Genomic DNA, 19,423 nt, shown 5'->3' on the forward strand with positions numbered 1-19,423 from the left:
AATGTGTTTGTAAGTCTCAGTCCAGTATCCATGTCACTAAGTTGGCAGTCTTAACAGAGACATAGAGGCCTGTATGGGGCATGGACACTGGCAAGAGGTAGCTGTAAAAATGGACCTCGCCATTGAAATACAATGGAGAAGCTAGCATAATGATTGTTTCATGTTCTCTGTGTGTGTGTATATAAATCTCTCCTCTGTTTTTTCCACCAAATGCATCCGATGAAGTGAGCTGTAGCTCACGAAAGCTTATGCTCTAATAAATTTGTTAGTCTCTAAGGTGCCACAAGTACTCCTTTTCTGATAGTGTAGTGTCTACTTAGTACTGAATGTTAAGTTTGGCATTCAGTGAAATTCATGGTGATCAGAGACAGAGAAGGCATCATAGGTAATTTTGTGCAATGCCCTCCCCCTTCACAGTTCCAAGGATTAGTCTCAACAGTTTACCTCCCCATTCTGTTTTCAAATCCAAGTCTGTAGGTCAGGAATTACACCACAGAACCAACGTAGAGTAGCTCCTTCCTAGGTCAGCAGCTGCGTGGAGCTCAAGATGAGCCCAAGCCAATGTTTCAGTGGGCCATCATTCTGCTCCCAACTTTGAGGTTGCATATTGAACCATTTAGAGTTTGTACCATGACATTCTAGATTTCAGCTCCTGGAGGCAAGTGCAGTACTGTTGAGATGCTGGCTGTTTTCCTGCAGGAGGATACCTTGGACCAGAAGAAGCAAGTTAACGTGCACCGTGCCTGATTAAACTTCTTGGTTATTTACTTTGCCTCATGAGAGATGAAAGTCCGCGAATGTCACTGGGATCTCAGCAAAGTACGTCAGAGGGGCCTGTTTCTTTCCCTTTATAATTTCATGCAACATATTTTCTACCTATGAAAAGAAGAAGCAAACCAGAAGATACTCACTTTAGCTGCCGACATAAGTTATTTTGTTGACCCTGCCCTGAAGCTTTTGGCATTGTGGGATGGTTAATGTAAAACTTGTTCATGCATCAAATAACAGTAATTTACCTTTATCCTCTGCTTGTTTCCCCTCACCCCTCAGTCCTTTTCGAAGAAGTTCCTTAACTAAAAACTCACAGATATGAAGTTAGGGAGAAATGTGGCCAGAACATTCTTGGATTACTACCGGCTAAACACCATATCAGAGAGACCACTGGCACCTTTCCCCAACACACGGTATGTCAGAAAGCAATCTCGGTTCTTTTTACATTTGTTTCTCTTGCTTTACCAGGGCTATGTTTTTAATACCCTTCCTGACTACACTTCACTTGTATCTAAAGGATTGTGGCTTTCTAATAAATTTGTTGTTCTAATTCTTTCTTATTTTATTGAAATTTCTTTCTAAACCAAGCAGTTATGATCTGAAAAATACCTGGGGTTTATGCCTAAAATATTATTCTAGGGATTTTGGAGATATCACACTTGATTCTTCTCTCATGCTAACTGTACACCAAACTGCAGTGTCTTTAATGGACTTATTCCTAATTTACACCAGTGTAAGAGAAAGGAGAATCAGACCTGCTGTGTTTTAAATACCTTTCATTCTGAAAGTGAAATCTTGCGTGCTTGTGGGGAATGGCTCTGTTTCTCCTCAGACCAAGTCTGGCACCAGCAATAGTGTGATAGATTCCATACACCACCCTGCCAATGAGCCTCAGCCCTGAACGAAGGGATCAGCTCGCACAGAGAGAGAGCAGCTAACGCTTCAGGTCCATTTGACGCTTAGCTTCTCTGCTGAAGCAGGTGGCTAATCTGACAACCGTGAACAGTCCCTGGGGTTAGCCACATGTATAGAATGAAGTACATGTGTTTATGGTGCTGGGGCCATAGGGACCAGTTGTAATGCTGTTGTGATGCAGACATATATCCACTAGGAAATGGGGTGAAACCACCACATAAGGCAGCGTGAACTAAAGAGGATATGAGCAGAGCATTTCAAATTCCCAGTTTCTTCATCTCAACTCTGGCATTGGCCTGCTATATAGCCTTGAGCAATTCACCTCACCTTTCTGTGCCTCAGGGTACATCTGCATTTAAAGCTGAAAGTGTAAATCCTATCTCAAGGAGACATACCGGCACTAGCTCCTACTGAGCTAGCTCGCGAAAAATATTGTGTAGCCGTGGTGGTATGGTATGCAAGAAGGGCTAGCTACCCCGAACACGATCCCATTCAAGACATTAGGCATGTACGGGGAGCAGCTAGACCTTCCCATGGCTCACACTGCTGTGATTACACTTCTGTTTTTAGAGCACTAGCTCAAACAGAGCCAGCACAGTTATGTCTCCTTGAGCTAGGAATTACACCCACAGCCTGAAGAGTAGAAATACATTCCGTTTCTCTGTCTGTGAAGCAAGGATAGTAGTCCTTAGCTCTCCAGGGAGGATTATAATAAATACAATGCTTTGAACACCCAAAACACCATGAAAAGTTACAAACAGACCAAGCAGGACTGGCATTTCCATTTCCTAGGAATGTCTGCAATGTTGACATTTGCTTTCATTCTTATTTGGAGAAAAACCAAAGAATTTGGAAATTTTCTGCCAAATAAAAATTTCAGAAAAAAATTATCTTTGGGTCAGTCCAATTATTTCAGTGCTGATTTTATTTTATTTTTCCATGTATTTTATATATAAAATATGAAAATTGAAATGGTTTTGATTTATTTTGTAATGAGGTTTCTGCAGAAACGTGCATCAGTTGAGAGAAATCAGCGTTTTCAGAGGGGAAAAATGTCCAGATGGAAAATGTTTGACCAGCTCTAGTGACAATATTTTTATAGCACATTTCAGTCTAGGCCACAGATCAGCTGTCAGAGATTCTTTTGAGAACACTGCCTCTTAAGTATGTTCCACTTGCAGCCATTTTGGCAGATGCTTATTGACATGGTCAGATTGTACCCGTTCTGCTGCAGTAACTGTTGACACATTCTCCATCTCCCTTTCTCCGCTGATGACTTTGACATAACAGTTTGGGCCGGGATGAAGGGAGATCACCAGCTGTGCAGTTCTTATTGCTGTCCTTCTGCAGAGACCAGCAGGGCTGGCGATGAAAAGAATCTAGCATCTTCCTCCTCTCTTCTCCTGAAAGGGAATATATCATTTCTCCCAGACTCCTAGTGTCCACTGCCTCTGGGTCTGGGAAGCCAAGCCTATTACAGAATCTAATTACCACCTGGCAGCGTAATGCCCTTCAATAGCACAACTCAGTTACCTCGGTATAAGGATTATTTTTTAAATTAAAGAGCCGCTGTCAGTGCTAACAGAAGCATTATAATCTCATCAGACATCCAGGCCCATCTCTATAGAGACAGATACACCAGAAGGGAAGTATATACAAGTATATAATCATTTTGCACAGTGTCAATTTCTTTTGTTACCCCCACAACTCTCTACTGGGGGAGGGGGAATTCTTTTGTTAGTCTACTAGTCACATACTACAGTAAATTTCTACATATTGGTTAATATTCACCCCAAAGACGACGTATGTTTAGGGAATAGATTTTAAGTGATCCATGTTGCTAATGTTCCGATATCTCAGTTAATATATCAGATTCTCCCAGTAAGTAGACAAATGCCTTTTCTATCTGTATCATGGGCTTATTTACATAACATAGGATGATAGCTCTTTTGTGCGCGCGTGTGTGTGTGTGTGTGTGTGTGTGTGTGTGTGTGTGTGTGTGTGTGTACAGGGCCGTCCTTAGGCATACACAGCTGTGTAGGGAACCCAAAAATTTGGGGCACCACCAGGACCATAGGCGCCAACTTCTCATCTTGCTGAGGGGTGCTCGACCCCCACTCCACTCCAGGCCCTGCCCCCACTCTACCCCTTCCCTCAAGCCCTGCCCCCGCCCCAGCTCTTCCCACCCCTGCTCCACCCCCACCCCACCTCTTCCCTGTCTCCTCCCCCCTGAGCATGCCCCATCCCCACTCCTTCCTCTCCCTCACAGAGCTTGAACGCCATGCATCTGCTATTTGCAGCACTCTGGAAGTGCTGGGAAGGAGGGAGAGGAGTTGGTAAGCGCGGGGCTGCTGGCTCACGAGAGGCACTGGGAGTAGGGGGGAAGAACAGAGGGGAGGAGCTTGGCTCCGGTGGGTGCTCTGCACCCACTAAATTTTCCCCATGGGTGCTCCAGCCCCGAAGCACCCACCCACGGAGTCCGTTTCTATGACCAGGATTGCAGGTAAGAGTGGGTCAGCTCCCGCACACCCCGCATGCACTGCAGTCTCCTTACTAGGCAGCAGGGAGAAGGTCTGGGGGTTGGGTCTCTGCAAGGAACTGTGACTCTCAGCATCATTCTGTCAATAAATCAGAATTTTTTCTATAGCGCTACTTCTTTAATGCAAGTATAGTCCATCAGCATTATAGTGTGCTTCATTTGTTTAAACTGTTTTTAATAAAGTGCATGTGGCAAGTTTTCCAGTACTGTAAGCTTATGTTTGTGTTGCTAAGGGCAAGTCGGGCATAGGGGCACTAGTTTAATAATGCAGCCTAGGGCCTCATAAATCCTAAGGATGGCCCTGGGTGGTGTATATCCACACACACAGAAGTGAATGAAATGAAGTATTTCTTTGAAGCTGTCATGTTAACTGGAAACTTGTTCAAGGAGAAAGTCCTAGAGCTATTACTGGGAAGAGAGTTTTGAGGCTTTAATTATGCCTTGGCTCAGAAATGACAAAAGAAATGGATCTGAATATATAAAATGGTACCAAACATCTATGTACTCAGGGCTAATTATATGGCACAGATATTCACTTGAACCAGGAAATGTTTTGACTACAGTTTATGAAAATCCATTATGACAATACCAGATTCGCCATGCTCATGGAAGGAAGGCTGCAAAAAGTTAATAAATACGTGAAAGGAAACTAAGGATCCTTTGTGCCAGCTACTATACACGGAACAAGTGTTGTGTAAGGGAATTAGTGCTGCTGAAAGGTGCTGGATTGACAGGCATTAAAATAATAATAGTCTGTGACACGCATTTGATCAGAGGATCTCAAAGCACCAAGAGTTAAGTGTCACTGTCCCCATCTGACAGATGGGCATAGAAGAGGGAAATGACTTGCCCTGGCTACATTTGAGACAAAGGCATCTCAAGTAATAGATTTGAGGTTCCCTGACACCTAATCTAATGCCCTGGACCAGGCGGCCTGCTGCTTAAAATCATCAGTGTACCAATAGCTCTATGAGCCCATTGGAAGTGGAAAGCCTTGTTTATGTGTGATTTTGGCCATCATTTTGGCCAACGCACCAGGGATTGAGCCAGAGGCTTCTAGAGCTAACAGCCTGCTCTGATACAGCTTGAGCTGAAGTGGGGATTGCTAATGATTCAACTCTGCAAGTTGGCACCTGTAACACGCTCACCAGCCAGTTACTTGCATACAAAAGTTGAACCACTTTAACTCTATGGGTAAATGAAGTGGTGCAAGCCCTCTGCCTCCTAGCACAGGGGCAGTTATTCCAGGATGAAGGGGAACAGCTTTCCCCATGAGGCATCTCTAGACTGATATCACTGCATCCCCAGGAGGGATTGCACTGATACAGCTGCTCTGGTTAAAAATCACTGCCCTAAGTGAAAGTTATCCTGATACAAAACCTATACAGATGAGGCAGGCCTACATTTCCCTTATACTGACTCGTGCCCCATCCATCAATGAGGCTCTGTCCAGGACAGGCGGGGCCACTGCTAAGGTTAAGGTGGGATGTCAGTCCTGGAAGTCGCTGCTGAGTCTGCCAACAAGTGAGTCAGCTGTGGTGGGGCATTTTGTGTTGTGAACACCTGGAGGCTAGAAACTAATCTCAGACCCACCAACTCGACTCTTTCTCCCCCATCCCTGTTGTACCCCTTAGTGCACATCCGTGGTGAATTACAGCATGAGGATAATTGTCGTTTTCTCCTCACCCTTCAGTGGGGACTCCAGCTCCTTCCCACTTCTCATACTTCCAGTGGTGAGCTGGAGCCGCACGAACCGGTTGTTAACTTTTGAAGCTGGTTTAGAACCAGTTGTTAAAGGGGTGGGAAACTCCGGCCCGTGGGATACGTCCGGCCCGTGGGACTGTCCCCTGTCCGGCCCAACTGAGTTCCCAGTTGGGGAGGCTCTCCTGGCTGAGAATCCTATTTTAATTTTGCTCCCGGTCTTCGGCAGCACTTCAGCGGCACGTCCTCCACTCGCTCCGGGTCTTCAGCGGCACTGAAGGATCTGCCACCAAAGTGCCACAGAAGACATGGAGCAACTGAAGGACCCAGTTCTTCAGATTTTGGCAGCTCATCACTGCATACTTCTCTTTAAAAGGGTCATTGTCCCCATCCTCCCCCTCCTCCCTCACAAAAGACCAGCTCCCTCCAGCTCTTCTGTGTCCTTAGCCACCACAGAGTGTCACAGAGTGTCCCTACCCAACTCCACCCTCACTTTGCTCTATGTCTGCCATTCGCCTCTACCTCCCTGACCCCTATAGACATCTGCATCTAGCCAGCTAGCCTTCTGCCTCTCCATGTCTGAGCCTTTAGCTCAGCTCCCAAGGGAAGTGCATCCCAGAACACAAGAATGGCCCTACTGGGTCAGACCAAGGGTCCATGTAGCCCAGTATCCTGTCCTCTGACAGTGGCCAGTGCCAGGTGCTCCAGAGGGAATGAACAGAACAGGTAATCATCAAGTGATCCATCCCCTGTTGCCCATTCCCAGCTTCTGGCAAACAGAAGCTAGGGACACCATTCCTGTCCATCCTGGCTAATAGCCATTGATGGACCTATCCTCCATGAATTTATCTAGTTCTTTTTTGAACCCTATTATGGTCTTGGCCTTCACAACATCCTCTGGCAAGGAGTTCCACAGGTTGACTGTGCGTTGTGTGAAGCCCAGGGACCATTTCTCACTAGTTTCAGGCAGTAAGTCCTGATTTGCCCTGGTTCACTGCTCCTGGACTACTTCCCTGATTTCCAAACCAGCATCCCCTTCTACACCTTAAAAACAACCAGGGGCCCACGTCATTTGGGAGAGAAGTGGTTATTTTCCTACAGGCTAAGCTTCCCTTTTGAAATATGTAAGTGTGTGTTTAGATGACCCAATGTGGGGGGGAAAGGTTGTAATGTCTTCATATGTGCACTAATGAATTAAAAGCATTGCTGGAAATGCTAGACACATTATGGAGTGAGGATATATGTGTCCTGTGAATCGCTAATTAAGCAACAGAGACCTCAAAATTAGAAATCATCTGTCTGTCAAAGCTGTTTGAGCAGACAACATACCCGCTTAGTGTGAAGGACTTGGAACATTTCAGAGCGACTGAATCTAAGATACAGCTCACCCTGCAGCCAAAGGCTCCTATCTAAGGGTGTGTGAAGTGCATACAGACCAGAATAATACAGTTTAGAAAGTTCAAATGGGTTTATGAGAGACCTGTTGATAAAGGGAAGGGTATGTGATTTCCATTCCTTATTGTGGCTCTTCTCCTTTATGCTCCTCAGTAACTCACAAATTCTGCCACAGTTGCACTCAAGGGAAATGCTGGAGCTAGATTCCCCTTATTATTATAGGTGGGGCCGGTTGCACCACCTGTTGTTAATGTCGCTTGACACTTCCCATTATAAGTCCCTGTGGTCAGTTGCTTATAACTTTACCAAGCTTTGATCATTTGGACTGAAATTTTCTATGTCGGGTAGAAGGACCTCACATACCATAACATCTTCCTAATCACTCTTCAGGCACCAGAACATGTACAGACTAAAATGGTCTTCAGTGTGTTTTGAAAGACCAGCAGGGATTTTCTTAGATAGGGAACCTCCGGTACCAGCTCCTTCCATGGTCTTAGGGCAGCCAATATAAATGTATATTCACCCACCAGCTTTGGTGCTACCAGTCAGAAGCTAGAGGAGCAGTGCAGAGTGTGGTACATCATGCAGCTGGTATCCTAATGCTAGTAATAAACTGTATTGGAGAGGTGGGAGTCAGTCCCTATACACCGTGGAAGGAAAACGCATATGGGCACACCCAATGGGTCAAACTTCAATATAAACAACGAGGAGTCCTTGTGGCACCTTAGAGACTAACAAATGTATTTGTTATGCCCAAATTAATGTGTTAGTCTCTAAGGTGCCACAAGGACTCTTCGTTGTTTTTGCTGATACAGACTAATGCGGCTACCACTCTGAAACTTCAATATAAGTTACACTGGGATAAATCTGAAAAATGTCACTACCTCCAGTGGAGTTGCTTCTGATTTACACTGGGGTGAGATCAGAATCTGTCCCTATGTGTTTTAGCCATGAGTCCTTTGTTATTGAAAGAGATGAGATTGGTGCATCGTTAGCCATGACATGACACTAGAAAAGGTGATCGTTTGACCACCTAATGCTTATAGTAATTGAAAAACAGACTTTCTGGACCTTTCAGTAAATTTGATTCAATTAACCGTTTCCATAGTCAAGAAATAGTCAAGTCAAACATACAGTCTTCCACATCTGCTGATGGAAAAGTGACTCTGCTTTGAGCAGGGGATTGGAATAGATGACCTCTTGAGGTCCCTTCCAACCCTAATGTTCTATGATTCTGTGATTCCAGATTTACATTTCAGCAGCACTGACAAACTGCCACAGCCACTAAGAGCTTTGAGTGCCTCCACTCCTTCCTTTGGTGCCTTGTTAATAGGAAATAAAATTGACCTGTGACTTTAATGAGAGACTTCCTTGGAGTCCTCCTAGAGGGATCTACAAGTCAGGCTGCTTCTCTTGCCCAGAGAGGGCTCAGGGCTCTAAACCTCCTAGGGATGCTTGTAATGTCAACAGCTCACACTTCTCTACACAAGAGGTAACAAGTAGACTACAAGTTAGTTCCTGAGACACTGAAAAGCATCCAGTTTGTAAGTGCTATTGGCAGTTCTTCCTGCACAGACACTGCTAAATAAATAGTGTAGTTTCCTTTTCTCTCCACTACACATTGCTCATAAAGGAGGGGGGAGGGGATCACATAAATAATATAAGGAGGAAACAAACTGAATAAGAGAAAACAAACCTGTCCTCAACATTTCCGTTAACAAATCAGGATCCCTCCCAGAAGAGGAGAATAGTAAACTATTTCTTGTGAATTTTATTACGAGGACATGGGAATGCTGTGGTTGGTGCAGTTCCCATTTCCTACCAACAGGTGTCACCAACATGAATTACAAATATTCTGTAAAAAGAACAAGGAGTACTTGTGGCACCTTAGAGACTATATGGGCTAAAACCCACTTCATCAGATGCATGCAGTGGAAAATACACTAGGAAGATGTATATATACACAGAGAACATGAAAAAATGGGTGTTGCCATACACACTATAATGAGAGTGATCAATTAAGGTGAGCTATTATCAGCAGGAGAAAAAAACCTTTGTAGTGATAATCAGGATGGCCCATTTCCAACAGTTGACAAGAAGGTGTGAGTAACGGTGGGGGGGGGGGAAATAAGCATGGGGAAATGACCCATCCACTCCCTGTCTTTATTCAAGCCTAATTTAATGGTGTCCAGTTTGCAAATTAATTCCAATTCAGCAGTCTCTCCTTGGAGTCTGTTTTTCAAGTTTTTTTGTTGAAGAATTGCAACTTTTAGGTCTGTAATCGAGTGACCAGGGAGATTGAAGTGTTCTTCGACTGGTTTTTGAATGTTATAATTCTTGATGTCTGATTTGTGTCCATTTATTCTTTTACGTAGAGACTGTCCAGTTTGGCCAATGTATATGGCAGAGGGGCATTGCTGGCACATGATGGCATACATCACATTGGTAGATGTGCAGGTGAACGAGCCTCTGACAATGTGGCTGATGTGATTAGTGATGGTGATGGTGTCCCCCTGAATAGATATGTGGACAGAGTTGACAATGGGCTTTGTTGCAAGGATAGATTCCTGGGTTAGTGTTCTATCCTCTAATATAATATATATAATATAATATTCTATACTCCTCCGGGCATGTCAGGTTGTAGCCACCCATGGGTGATGCCTTGGGATACATCACAAGCTAACACAGAAATTATGCCTCGTGACAGGATCATTTACCTGCTTCCTACTCTTTTGTGTTCAGACAGCACCAGGCTACATCAGTTTCTAAAAATCTGCATTACTTTCCCAAGTAGGTCAATGTATTTTTAAAAAATTGCTGAGAATTCAAACGACTTTAATCTGATTTCCAGGGCAGCAAATTGCATTAGAAATGGAAGCGCTCTTACAATTTAAAGGCAAATTATATGTTTTGCCTTGAATTAATTTTTGTTTTCCCCCTTCTCTACTGATAATTATAATCTGTCAGTTTACTCCTACATACATCTGCACGTATTATGCAGATTCTGATACTTGTAGCTGTCGTTAAAGAAAACCTTTCAGGTTTTAAACGGTGACACATTTGCGTGGGTTCAATGAAAAGGATCCATTTACAGAGTTCTGGGAGATTTGCATTGCTTGGCTAACCTCCAGTGGAGGGGTTCTCCAAAATACCACATTACAACAATTACCCTGTCAAGGGCTGAAAAATCACAATCCCAGCTGGAACAATGCAGCCCTGGAGTTCAAGCACACACTAAACACACTCCCAAACCCCCGCAGGGTTAGATCATGCCTTGAGGCACTCCCCTGAGCAAATGATGGTGTATAAACCATTGCACTCCCGGAGCAGGCCAGGGGAACATACTATCTCCAGGAAACAAAGTGGGGAGTAATTTACTACTGCCGTGGACCATCCATTGGTAAGTTACTATCCCTTCCTCCCTACTGGTTCAGCTACTGCCTAGCAAGTGAGAGCCTGGAGTCAAAGCTCCAGCCCTTCCCTGCTTCCCCCCGAACCCCCGCAACTCCCCAGTCCCAGAAGCAGTTACTATACTGATGGCCCAAAGTCTGGGTCACTTGCACTGGGTTGTAGTTATGGACATGGGAATGTAATCAACATGACAGTCTAGTCCAGACTTTAGTTCTATAATATATATGCTCTGACACATAACATTTTGCCACTATGGGATGGGGAGAGACAGAAGGACACCACCCATGTAGCAGCGGTCGTGCCTGCGACCGAGGGAGAAGCACTTGCAAGTAGAGCTGGGCGAAAGTTTGCAACCAAAACTTTGGGTGAAAAAGGCGGATTTGGGTAGACCGAAATATTTCTCAAGATCATGTCGATTTCGCCAAAGAGTTTCAGTTAAAATAAATTAGATAAAATCATAACCTTTTTTTTCACCATTTTCAAAATGAAATGTGAGGATTCAAGATGTTGTTTTGAAATTCCCTTCAATGTTATATAAAAGGTGTTAAAAGAAAAGCTTGAAATCCAAACAAAATGGTTCAATGGATCTGAAACATTGGTTTCGACTTTTTGATTGGCCAGAATTTTTTAAAAATAATCATTTTGGATCAACCTGAAGTGATTTCTCCGCACCCCCGGGGTTTTTGTAACGGCCAGTGACCGGAATAATCACTTTTTCACACGGTATAAGGTGAAGGTGAAAGGTGGTGCTTTTTCACAGCAGTAACTGGGAGCCTTCTCCAAGTGCAGCAGATTGTGTTTGCATTGCTCTGTCCCAGTGAGTACGTCAAGCCCTCCTGGCAGGACTGTGACACACTGCCCCTCATCCATGACGGCATGAGCTGGTGTAAATAGTATACGCACATGCGTGCACACAGGGATGGGGGTTGAATTTGTGATTTTTGTCCTTAAAATATGCAGTTGTATCCACCAGAAGATCAATACCTTGTCAGCTAATGCCTAAGGATTTCTCACCATTCCTATAATGTGGTAAATTTGTTTTCATTGTTTATAATTGGCCTAGTCTTGGAACATGTATGTTATCTAATTGCCAGCGCCTCCACTTGCATGATCTGCTGTGCCATTTGATTTCTGTTTTTATCTTTCAAACCTGTCAGGTGTTCCCAGAAAATACAGAAAATCCTTTTGCAATGTCAAACATGGTGCCAGTTACTTGTGCCTCTCTGAGAGTGAAGCATTTGAAATAATCAGGCATAAATTGTTTGTTTGGAAAATGCACATCTTGTATACCTAGGAAACATTGTAAAAATTAGATCATCAGCTACAGCCATGTAGGAAGAGTCCATTGTTTTGTAACCATTTTCAATTCCAGTGATCCTATTTTGATCCCTGGCATGTGGACATGTATAACCCTCTATTTCTTGCAATTTCAACATAAGATCCAATTAAATTGGTTCCCCTTTTATTTACAGGCTGCAGAGCCACTAGTTAAAATCTACCCCTTATCAGCTGAGTGCTTAGTCTGTGGACAAACCTAAATAAAAAAGTAGGCGTGTGGTAATCATCATCAATACAAAGGAAGATTGGAATATTTTATAGGAAGATCTGGATGACCTTGAAGATTGGAGTAATAGAAGTGGGGTGAAATTCAATAGTACAAAGTGCAAGGTTATACACTTAGAGTCTAATAAGAAGAATTTATGTTATAACCTGAAAGCTCATCAGTTGAAAGCAAGAGAGAAAGAGAGAGACCTGGGTGTGTGGGTCGATCACAGGGTAACTATAAACCACTAATGTGATGCAGCTGCAAAAAAAACCATGAAATCCTAGGATGTACCTGGTGAGACATTTCCTGTAGCGATAGGGGAGTATTAACGCCATTGTACAAGGCACCTGTAAGATCTCATTTGGAATACTGTATACCATTCTGGTCACCCATGTTCAAGAAAGATGAATTCAAGCTGGCACAGGTGCAGAGAAGAGCTACTAGGATGATCGGGGAATGGAGTTCCTATCTTCTCAGAGGAAATTGAAGAGCTTGGCTTGTTTTGCCCAGTGAAATGAAAGCTGAGAGGGGATCTGATTAAATACATCAGGGTGGTAAACACGAGGGAGGATGAAGAACAATTTAAGCTGAAGGACAGTGTTGGCACAAGAAGAAGTGGGTGTAAACTGGCCATGAGCTAATTCAGGCTGGAACTCAGAAGAAGGTTTCTAACCATTTGAGGGATGAGGTTCTGGAACATCCTCCAAATTGGAGTTGTGGGGGCAAATAACTTAACTGGGTTTGAGAGAGAGCTGGACAAATGTACCCCCCCTGCTGCTCCTCCATATCCCCCCAGCGGGGTGTGTCCTGTTCCCAGTCCTGTGCAGAGAACCAGCCCCTGGTCGGAGCGCTCAGCTTACAAGCAGCCTGGACAGGAGGCTACTTCCTTCCCCCACTGCCTCTGGCTGGGCTGGTGCCCCGGGAAAGCCCAAGATGCTCTGGCTTGGGGGGCTGGCCAGGAGGAGCCGAACAACACCGGCATGGGGAAGCCTCTCTCAGCTAAACTCTGGAGTGGCAAGGGGAGAAGCAATTTCCAGCCTGTTTCTGCTCCAAGCCTGCAGGCTTCACAGCAGCCCCCTGGGCAGGGGCTTAGCACCCTCTTCACCTGCCTCCCCCACCCCCTGCCCTGTGTCTTGCCCTCAGGGAGCACAGGGCTGCTCCGTCCCCTAGGCACCCTTCCTTGCTGAGCCACCTCCTGGGCCGGGTTTGCTGAAGCCCCTGCAGTCAGGTTCCCTGGGCCCTGATGCACAATGCATCCTTAGGGCTTAACCCCTTCCTGCCCTCACTGTAGCTCGGGGGACAGGAGGTGGCTGAGTTATCTCGGTGGCCACCAGCAACCTGGAGGTGTTAGCTGCCTTTTGACACTGTGCAGGCAGGAAGGGACAAGCTGCTTCCAGCCACAGGGGAGCGGGGGGGGAGTGGAGAGAGAAGAGATGAGCTCTGCAAAAACCCAAGGCAGGTCATCCCTTCCCTGCGGGGAAAAAGAAGGCACTAGGACACTAGTCATCAGCATGGACTATGCCAATGCCAAGTTGCAGACTTACTATTTTTCCTGTTGAAATTAGAGTGGTTCAAATTTTTATACCCCAGGAAAAGTTTGTTTTCCACACTTCCTTACCTCAAAAATGTATTTTTATTTAGGCAGCAATCAAGTGTGGCAAATTTCAGCCATAAAGGTGACTGTTTAGATTGCTGGAGAGGTGACTGCAAGTTTTGACCTAAATATGACCTTGTAACTGGCATGCCAAGTGCCTGGGAGAGTGAAGTTTGCAGAACAGTTTGCCATTACTGTAACATTAACGATCATGTGCTCCATGGGCACCTACTAAAAGCCACAGTTAGATCACTGGCTGCTGTCAGTTTATTGTATTTCCAATATCACCTTGTTGTATGGACCTGAAGTGAACAGTGCACGTGGTATTCATGAACCAGCAGATGCTACAGTTCACCAGGTACTTAGATTACATCTAACAATCACACAGTATGCTCTATTGCTGTGGCTGAAAGGTTAAGCATTGTTTCCCTTATCTGTGTTACAAATAACACCCTCGATTATTAAAAATGAGTGAGTTTTAAAGATCTATTTTATCTTCTTGCCCCGATCATATTGTTGTACTTCCTCACTTCGCTCAGTAGACCGGGAGTAATGAGACTGGTCAGTTTCACTTTCTGGGGATGGTTCTGGACTGTGCTAGTCCAGTGTGACGCCAGAGTAACTGCATAGAAATCAAAGGATTTGTACCAGAGTAAAGAGGGAGTGATGCTGTGAAGAATCAGGCCCTTTATTTCAGGTCAGTTTCACGTTTGTGCTTAAGCTGCTGTTGGGTTTCGTTTCCAGCATTGAGCCCAGAAACATTAAGATTTAATCAAATGAAACATAAAAAGCCCGTTCTCCATTCAGTCTCCAGGCACATTAGATTTCATGAGTCCCCCATTTCCACGCCAAACCAATTGCTTTATTTAAATGTAAACAGTCCCCTTTTCAAAACCTCATTGTGCCTTAGGACGGCAATTTAGCAAAAGGAAGTACCATGTAAACGTTGATTATTTCACATCTATTTTGACAAATCTTTCTACTGATAAAAACAAGCAACTAACCAATATTTAACTGCAGTTACAGCTCCTGGGTGAACGCAGATCCCTCCATATTATCAATGTGCCATCAAGTAGTGGAGGTTCAGTGCCAAGGATTAGGAATCAGGAGACCTAGCTGCTATTCCCAGCTCTGCTCCAGAGCTGCTGGGCGACCTTGGACAAATCACTTAGCTTCCCCCCCCCCCGCCCCCGCCTTTGTTTATTTCAGTTGTAAACCTCATTGGGGCAGGTACTGTCTCTTATTACTTGTTTGTACAGCACCTCTCACAAGGAGACCGTGATCTTAGTTGGGCCTCTGGGCACTGTGGTGGTTCATATAAGTAATAATACTACTCAAGGCAATGCTCGGAGGATAGGCAGGATGTTGCTGATCGCTTAAATATTAGACCAGGAGTCTGGAGCCATCTCTATTTGTATCTTCTCAGAGCAGCAGTGGATGAACAAACAGCACTGGCAGCGTGACAGCTAAATGGAATACTTCATCAGGGAGAGAATCAAGAAATACAGACTGTGTAGAATAAGGCAGCTGAGTCAGTGAGGGCAGCCCTGAGGGTAGATCTAAGCCTATCAGTCATTGTGAAGCAGGTTGATGGCATATTTTGTTTTCTCTAGTCAGGCTGGAAACTGATAGCTCAGTTTATAATGGAGAAGAAATCAAAAGTCATATCTGTTTTTATAGCTGCACAATGGCCAGGTTGGCTAGAGAGAGATAATTACATGCCATGCCAAGATGAGGAAGAGATGAAATAGAAGGATATTATTTGTGAACCAGGCAGAGGGAGACATTATGGCCGCCTCAGTGCAGGTGTGCTGTATGGGGAGCACATACAGGGAAGCCTTTCTCTCCCGCTGAATGCACCTTGCACAGAGGGCAGCCATAATTCACTCGCAGGCTTGCAGAGCTCAGTGGATAGGGTGCTGGCTCGTGCTACTGCTGTCAACACTAATCGCCTCAGAGAGGGCGTGTGTGGGCAGGGAGGGACAAGTACAAATGCCTCTTTGCACTGCACTCGTCCAGCGCCTGAGAGACGTTTCAACCTTTCAATGAAAAGATGATGTAGTTGGGGATTAGGTCCTGCTTTGAGCAGGGGGTTGGACTAGATGATCTCCTGAGGTCTCTTCCAACCCTGATATTCTATGATTCTATGAATCTATGATTGTATGCCTAGGGTACCACTGCTTGGGCTTTACAGCTTCTTCCCAGACACAGCATTTGGAGAGGCAGAACTCAGCCTAAATCATGTAACACTTTGTAGCTTTTCAGCCCCAATTCTGCACTGCAGGCCAACAACTGCCAGGAGCTTCATGAGTGGCATCAGAATCAGAGATGGAGGATATGGATTTAGTTAGGCCCAGCATTAGATTTTGTTTAAAAAGAGCAGGGCATTACAACGTAACAGGAGTTAAATGTTTCAGAAGTTTTAAAGAATGAAGCTGAGAGAGGTTTATTTAAAAATAAGAGTAGCAAACACTTCTCTGCGGTGCTGGGCACAACAAGGACAGCACTCTGCTTGTGCGTGAGAAGCAGGAAGTGAAACAGACTAGAAACAAAAGTTACCCTTCCCGGGTCTGTTTCATTGAAGAAGTTGAGGGCGAAGGGCAGAAAAGTAAACAAGTAGCAAAAGCGATGAAAAGAAAATGAGATATTTCCAAGGCTTTGAGTCTTAATAATCTAAGTAGTGCCTGGATGTGTAGGGTCGGAAGTCACAGGGGATCTGAGTTGGTCTAACTCTGCTTCTATTGAAGTCGGTAGTGCAACTCCCTTTGACTTCACTGGCAGCAGAGTTCGCCAGTGCTGAGCAGCCGGTGGAAAGAAGGTGACAGGATTCAGCCCAAGAGCTGAAGCACTCTCAATTTCTATCGCAATATTGGCAAAGAAGCCCATGGAAATTCTGGCTGTTTTACGCCCACGGATGAATTTTGCATTAGCAAGCTCAATGTTAGAGAGGTTGGAAGGAATTCGGAGAAGAGCATCAAATGTCACTGACGCTGGAGGGGCTGACTTGAGACACCATTTGAACAGTATTCACTATAAATAGGTTGACTCGGGGCTTGTCTACACAGTGCTGCTGTCCAGATTACAGCAGTGTGAAAAGTGCTCTTATATGCTGCGCTCAAACTGCCCTGTGTAGACCCTGCTGGCGTGAACGAGAAGCTTCATGTCAACATAGTCCTGGCTGAAAGTGACTATGTCTATGCGAAGGAGGCACCTTTCTGGTCATGCCAGCAGGGTCTACACAGGATGGCTAGAGTACCCTGCAATTCACACACCCCTAGTCTGGAATGTGGCGCTGTGTAGACAGGCCCTCAGAGGACCCGTGCGTGTCTGCCAGGAGTGGGGGGAAAGGACATACGTATGATGGCCACCATCTCAGGGACTGAAATGGGGACCTCCAGAGCTAAAAGCATGAGCAGCTGTGACTTGAGCTGAAGAGGCAGGCTCTGGAACCAGCTGCTATAACAACTCATGTCCTCTGTGGATTGGCATAGAGGTGGGACCTGTAACACACATTCACTGGTAGGTTACATACACGTTGGAGAAATACTCATAGTGGTGCAAGGGGGTCATTGAGTGGAATAAAGCAAAGAGAAGTTTTAGTTGAACACCAGGAAAAATGGTTGTGAGATTACTAGACCGTGGAGTGATCTCCAAAGGGAAGAGGTAGAACCCCCATCACCAGGAATATATAAAGCTTGATTGGAGAAAACACTGGAGACTCATGGAGGGAATAATTCTGTACTGGTCTGTAACAAGTTAGACCTCCAGTTGAAATCTCACTTGCAAACACACTCTTTGCTCTGAGATTCTGCACAAGGATTTTCCTAAGAACATCTCAAATGTGTGGTTTATGCATTGCTGCAAGACTGTGTTATTTCACAGTGGTTTTCTTCCCTCTCTTTTTTTCTTCTTCAGGAAAGAAAAAATGCCCCCCTTTAAATGTGCCACCCTGCGGGGCCCAGGAAATAGCTACCCAGGCTGCAAGCTGGAGAAGAGAAGCCAGACGAATGCTACGAAGCACTCTCACTCGTCATAAGGACATTGGGAAGCAGGCACTGCAGAAGTGGAGTTGGATCAGCACCTTGGGGGGGTTGAAATTGCTCTTTCTTTTCCCCCCAGATAAGTAACATAACAAATAGTTGGGGGGGGGGAGGAGGAGAAATCGGCTAGAAATGTTGCTCATGATTTTATTTTTACCAATGGTAAATCAGTTCCACGTCTTTTGGCGCAGCTCTGGAAAATGTGAACAGATAGATTCACAAAAATCATTAACTGCAGCTGAAAATCGATTAGTTACAAAGCTGGGGGGACCCCCAAACCTCTCCCCCTCTCTGTCTTTAAAGGAATAGTTGATTCACTGAGCAAACAATTCAAAGCCCCTTGTCACCCAGTGCAATGTCTACCCCTTTAGTATAAAATTCAGAAGTCTTTATGCAAGTCTCATGTGCTATTCCAGTTACCGTGTGCTATTGTGTATATAAATAGCCCATGGGCATAGGCAGGCATGCTCCTCTCTACCCTGCTTTGCTCCATCTTTCATTTCCTGGCAGGTATTTTGGTTCTTCCATCAGATCTTTTCATGAGAGACTCCTGTAGCCTTGTTAATTGAGAGAGACATATGCACACCGCTGTGTGTGATGGTTATCGCTCACAGAGCATGAGCTGAGCCGTGATGGAGAGGATGTGTGGCGCCCAGGTAGGGCCCTTTGGTGTCATTACTGTGCCTGCAAAAGCCAGTTCCAGGCATTACACTCACCAGCAGCCCAGGCTAGACCCATATAAGAGGCATAGCCTGTGATCCCCATGCAGCTGCTAGGGAGTGTCCAGGAATACGCTCAGACCTGCCCCCAGTACAATACGCACAGTTGGTAGCATTGATTGGCCTCCCCCTCTTGGTTTCTTCATGACGGAGGTGAGGGGCAAAGCATAGGGGGGACCCCCTGACTCTTCTCCCCCCACCTCTACAAGCTAGTCTGGCCCATAGTATCTACACGCATTGAAACTTGTGCTAGAAGCCATCTCCAGCGGACAGCCTCCTCCCCAGGCCTCATGTGACCGATCTGAAGTGTCCCTCAGCTTTTCAGGCAAAGCGAGTTGAAACCTAATCACTGTTCTCTTCTGTGATCACCTTCTGCAGGTTCTATGGGATTATGAAACCAGATGTTAGTGATGGGCTCGACCTCTCCATTCCCAAATCCTGGAGAAGTTTAGATCTGGATCTTAGGGCCAGATTTTCAGCTGCTGATCCCTGATCCTGGGCTGGCCAAGGGGCTGAAAAGGCCCTAGGCAAAATTGAAAGCAGCCTAAGATTGTTACACTGGCTGCAGTTGTCCCACATGGACTGCTGCACCAGCTGGACATCTGGCAAAGTGCCGGGCACTCCGTCTCCACCCTCTGAATAGCCTCATCCTATCCCCAATGTTCCCCTGTCTGATGAGTGTAAATGGCTCTGTGTGGCATGAGGATTCCCCTCTCTGAGGAGGATGCTTGGCTGGCCCATTAGGGCAGCTTTCCACTTGCTTTGCACTGACAAGGAAGCACAGAGCAGGCA

At 45.3% G+C, this 19,423-nt stretch overlaps 1 protein-coding gene across 1 annotated transcript in view; it reads left to right on the forward strand.

Moving 5' to 3' along the window:
* Nucleotides 1–19,159, forward strand: part of LOC119859961 (AGBL carboxypeptidase 4) — a 1,439,111-nt gene extending 1,419,952 nt beyond the window's left edge. Inside the window, exons 12-13 of the mRNA XM_038412901.2 lie at nt 1,088–1,184; nt 17,788–19,159. Of these exons, the coding sequence (XP_038268829.1) occupies nt 1,088–1,184; nt 17,788–17,908 (218 nt within the window). The 3' untranslated portion in view covers nt 17,909–19,159. The remainder of the gene's footprint in view (nt 1–1,087; nt 1,185–17,787) is intronic.
* The last annotated feature ends 264 nt before the right edge of the window (nt 19,160–19,423 follow it).

Source organism: Dermochelys coriacea, chromosome 8, assembly GCF_009764565.3.
Source record: "Dermochelys coriacea isolate rDerCor1 chromosome 8, rDerCor1.pri.v4, whole genome shotgun sequence".
Taxonomy (NCBI): Eukaryota; Metazoa; Chordata; order Testudines; family Dermochelyidae; genus Dermochelys; species Dermochelys coriacea.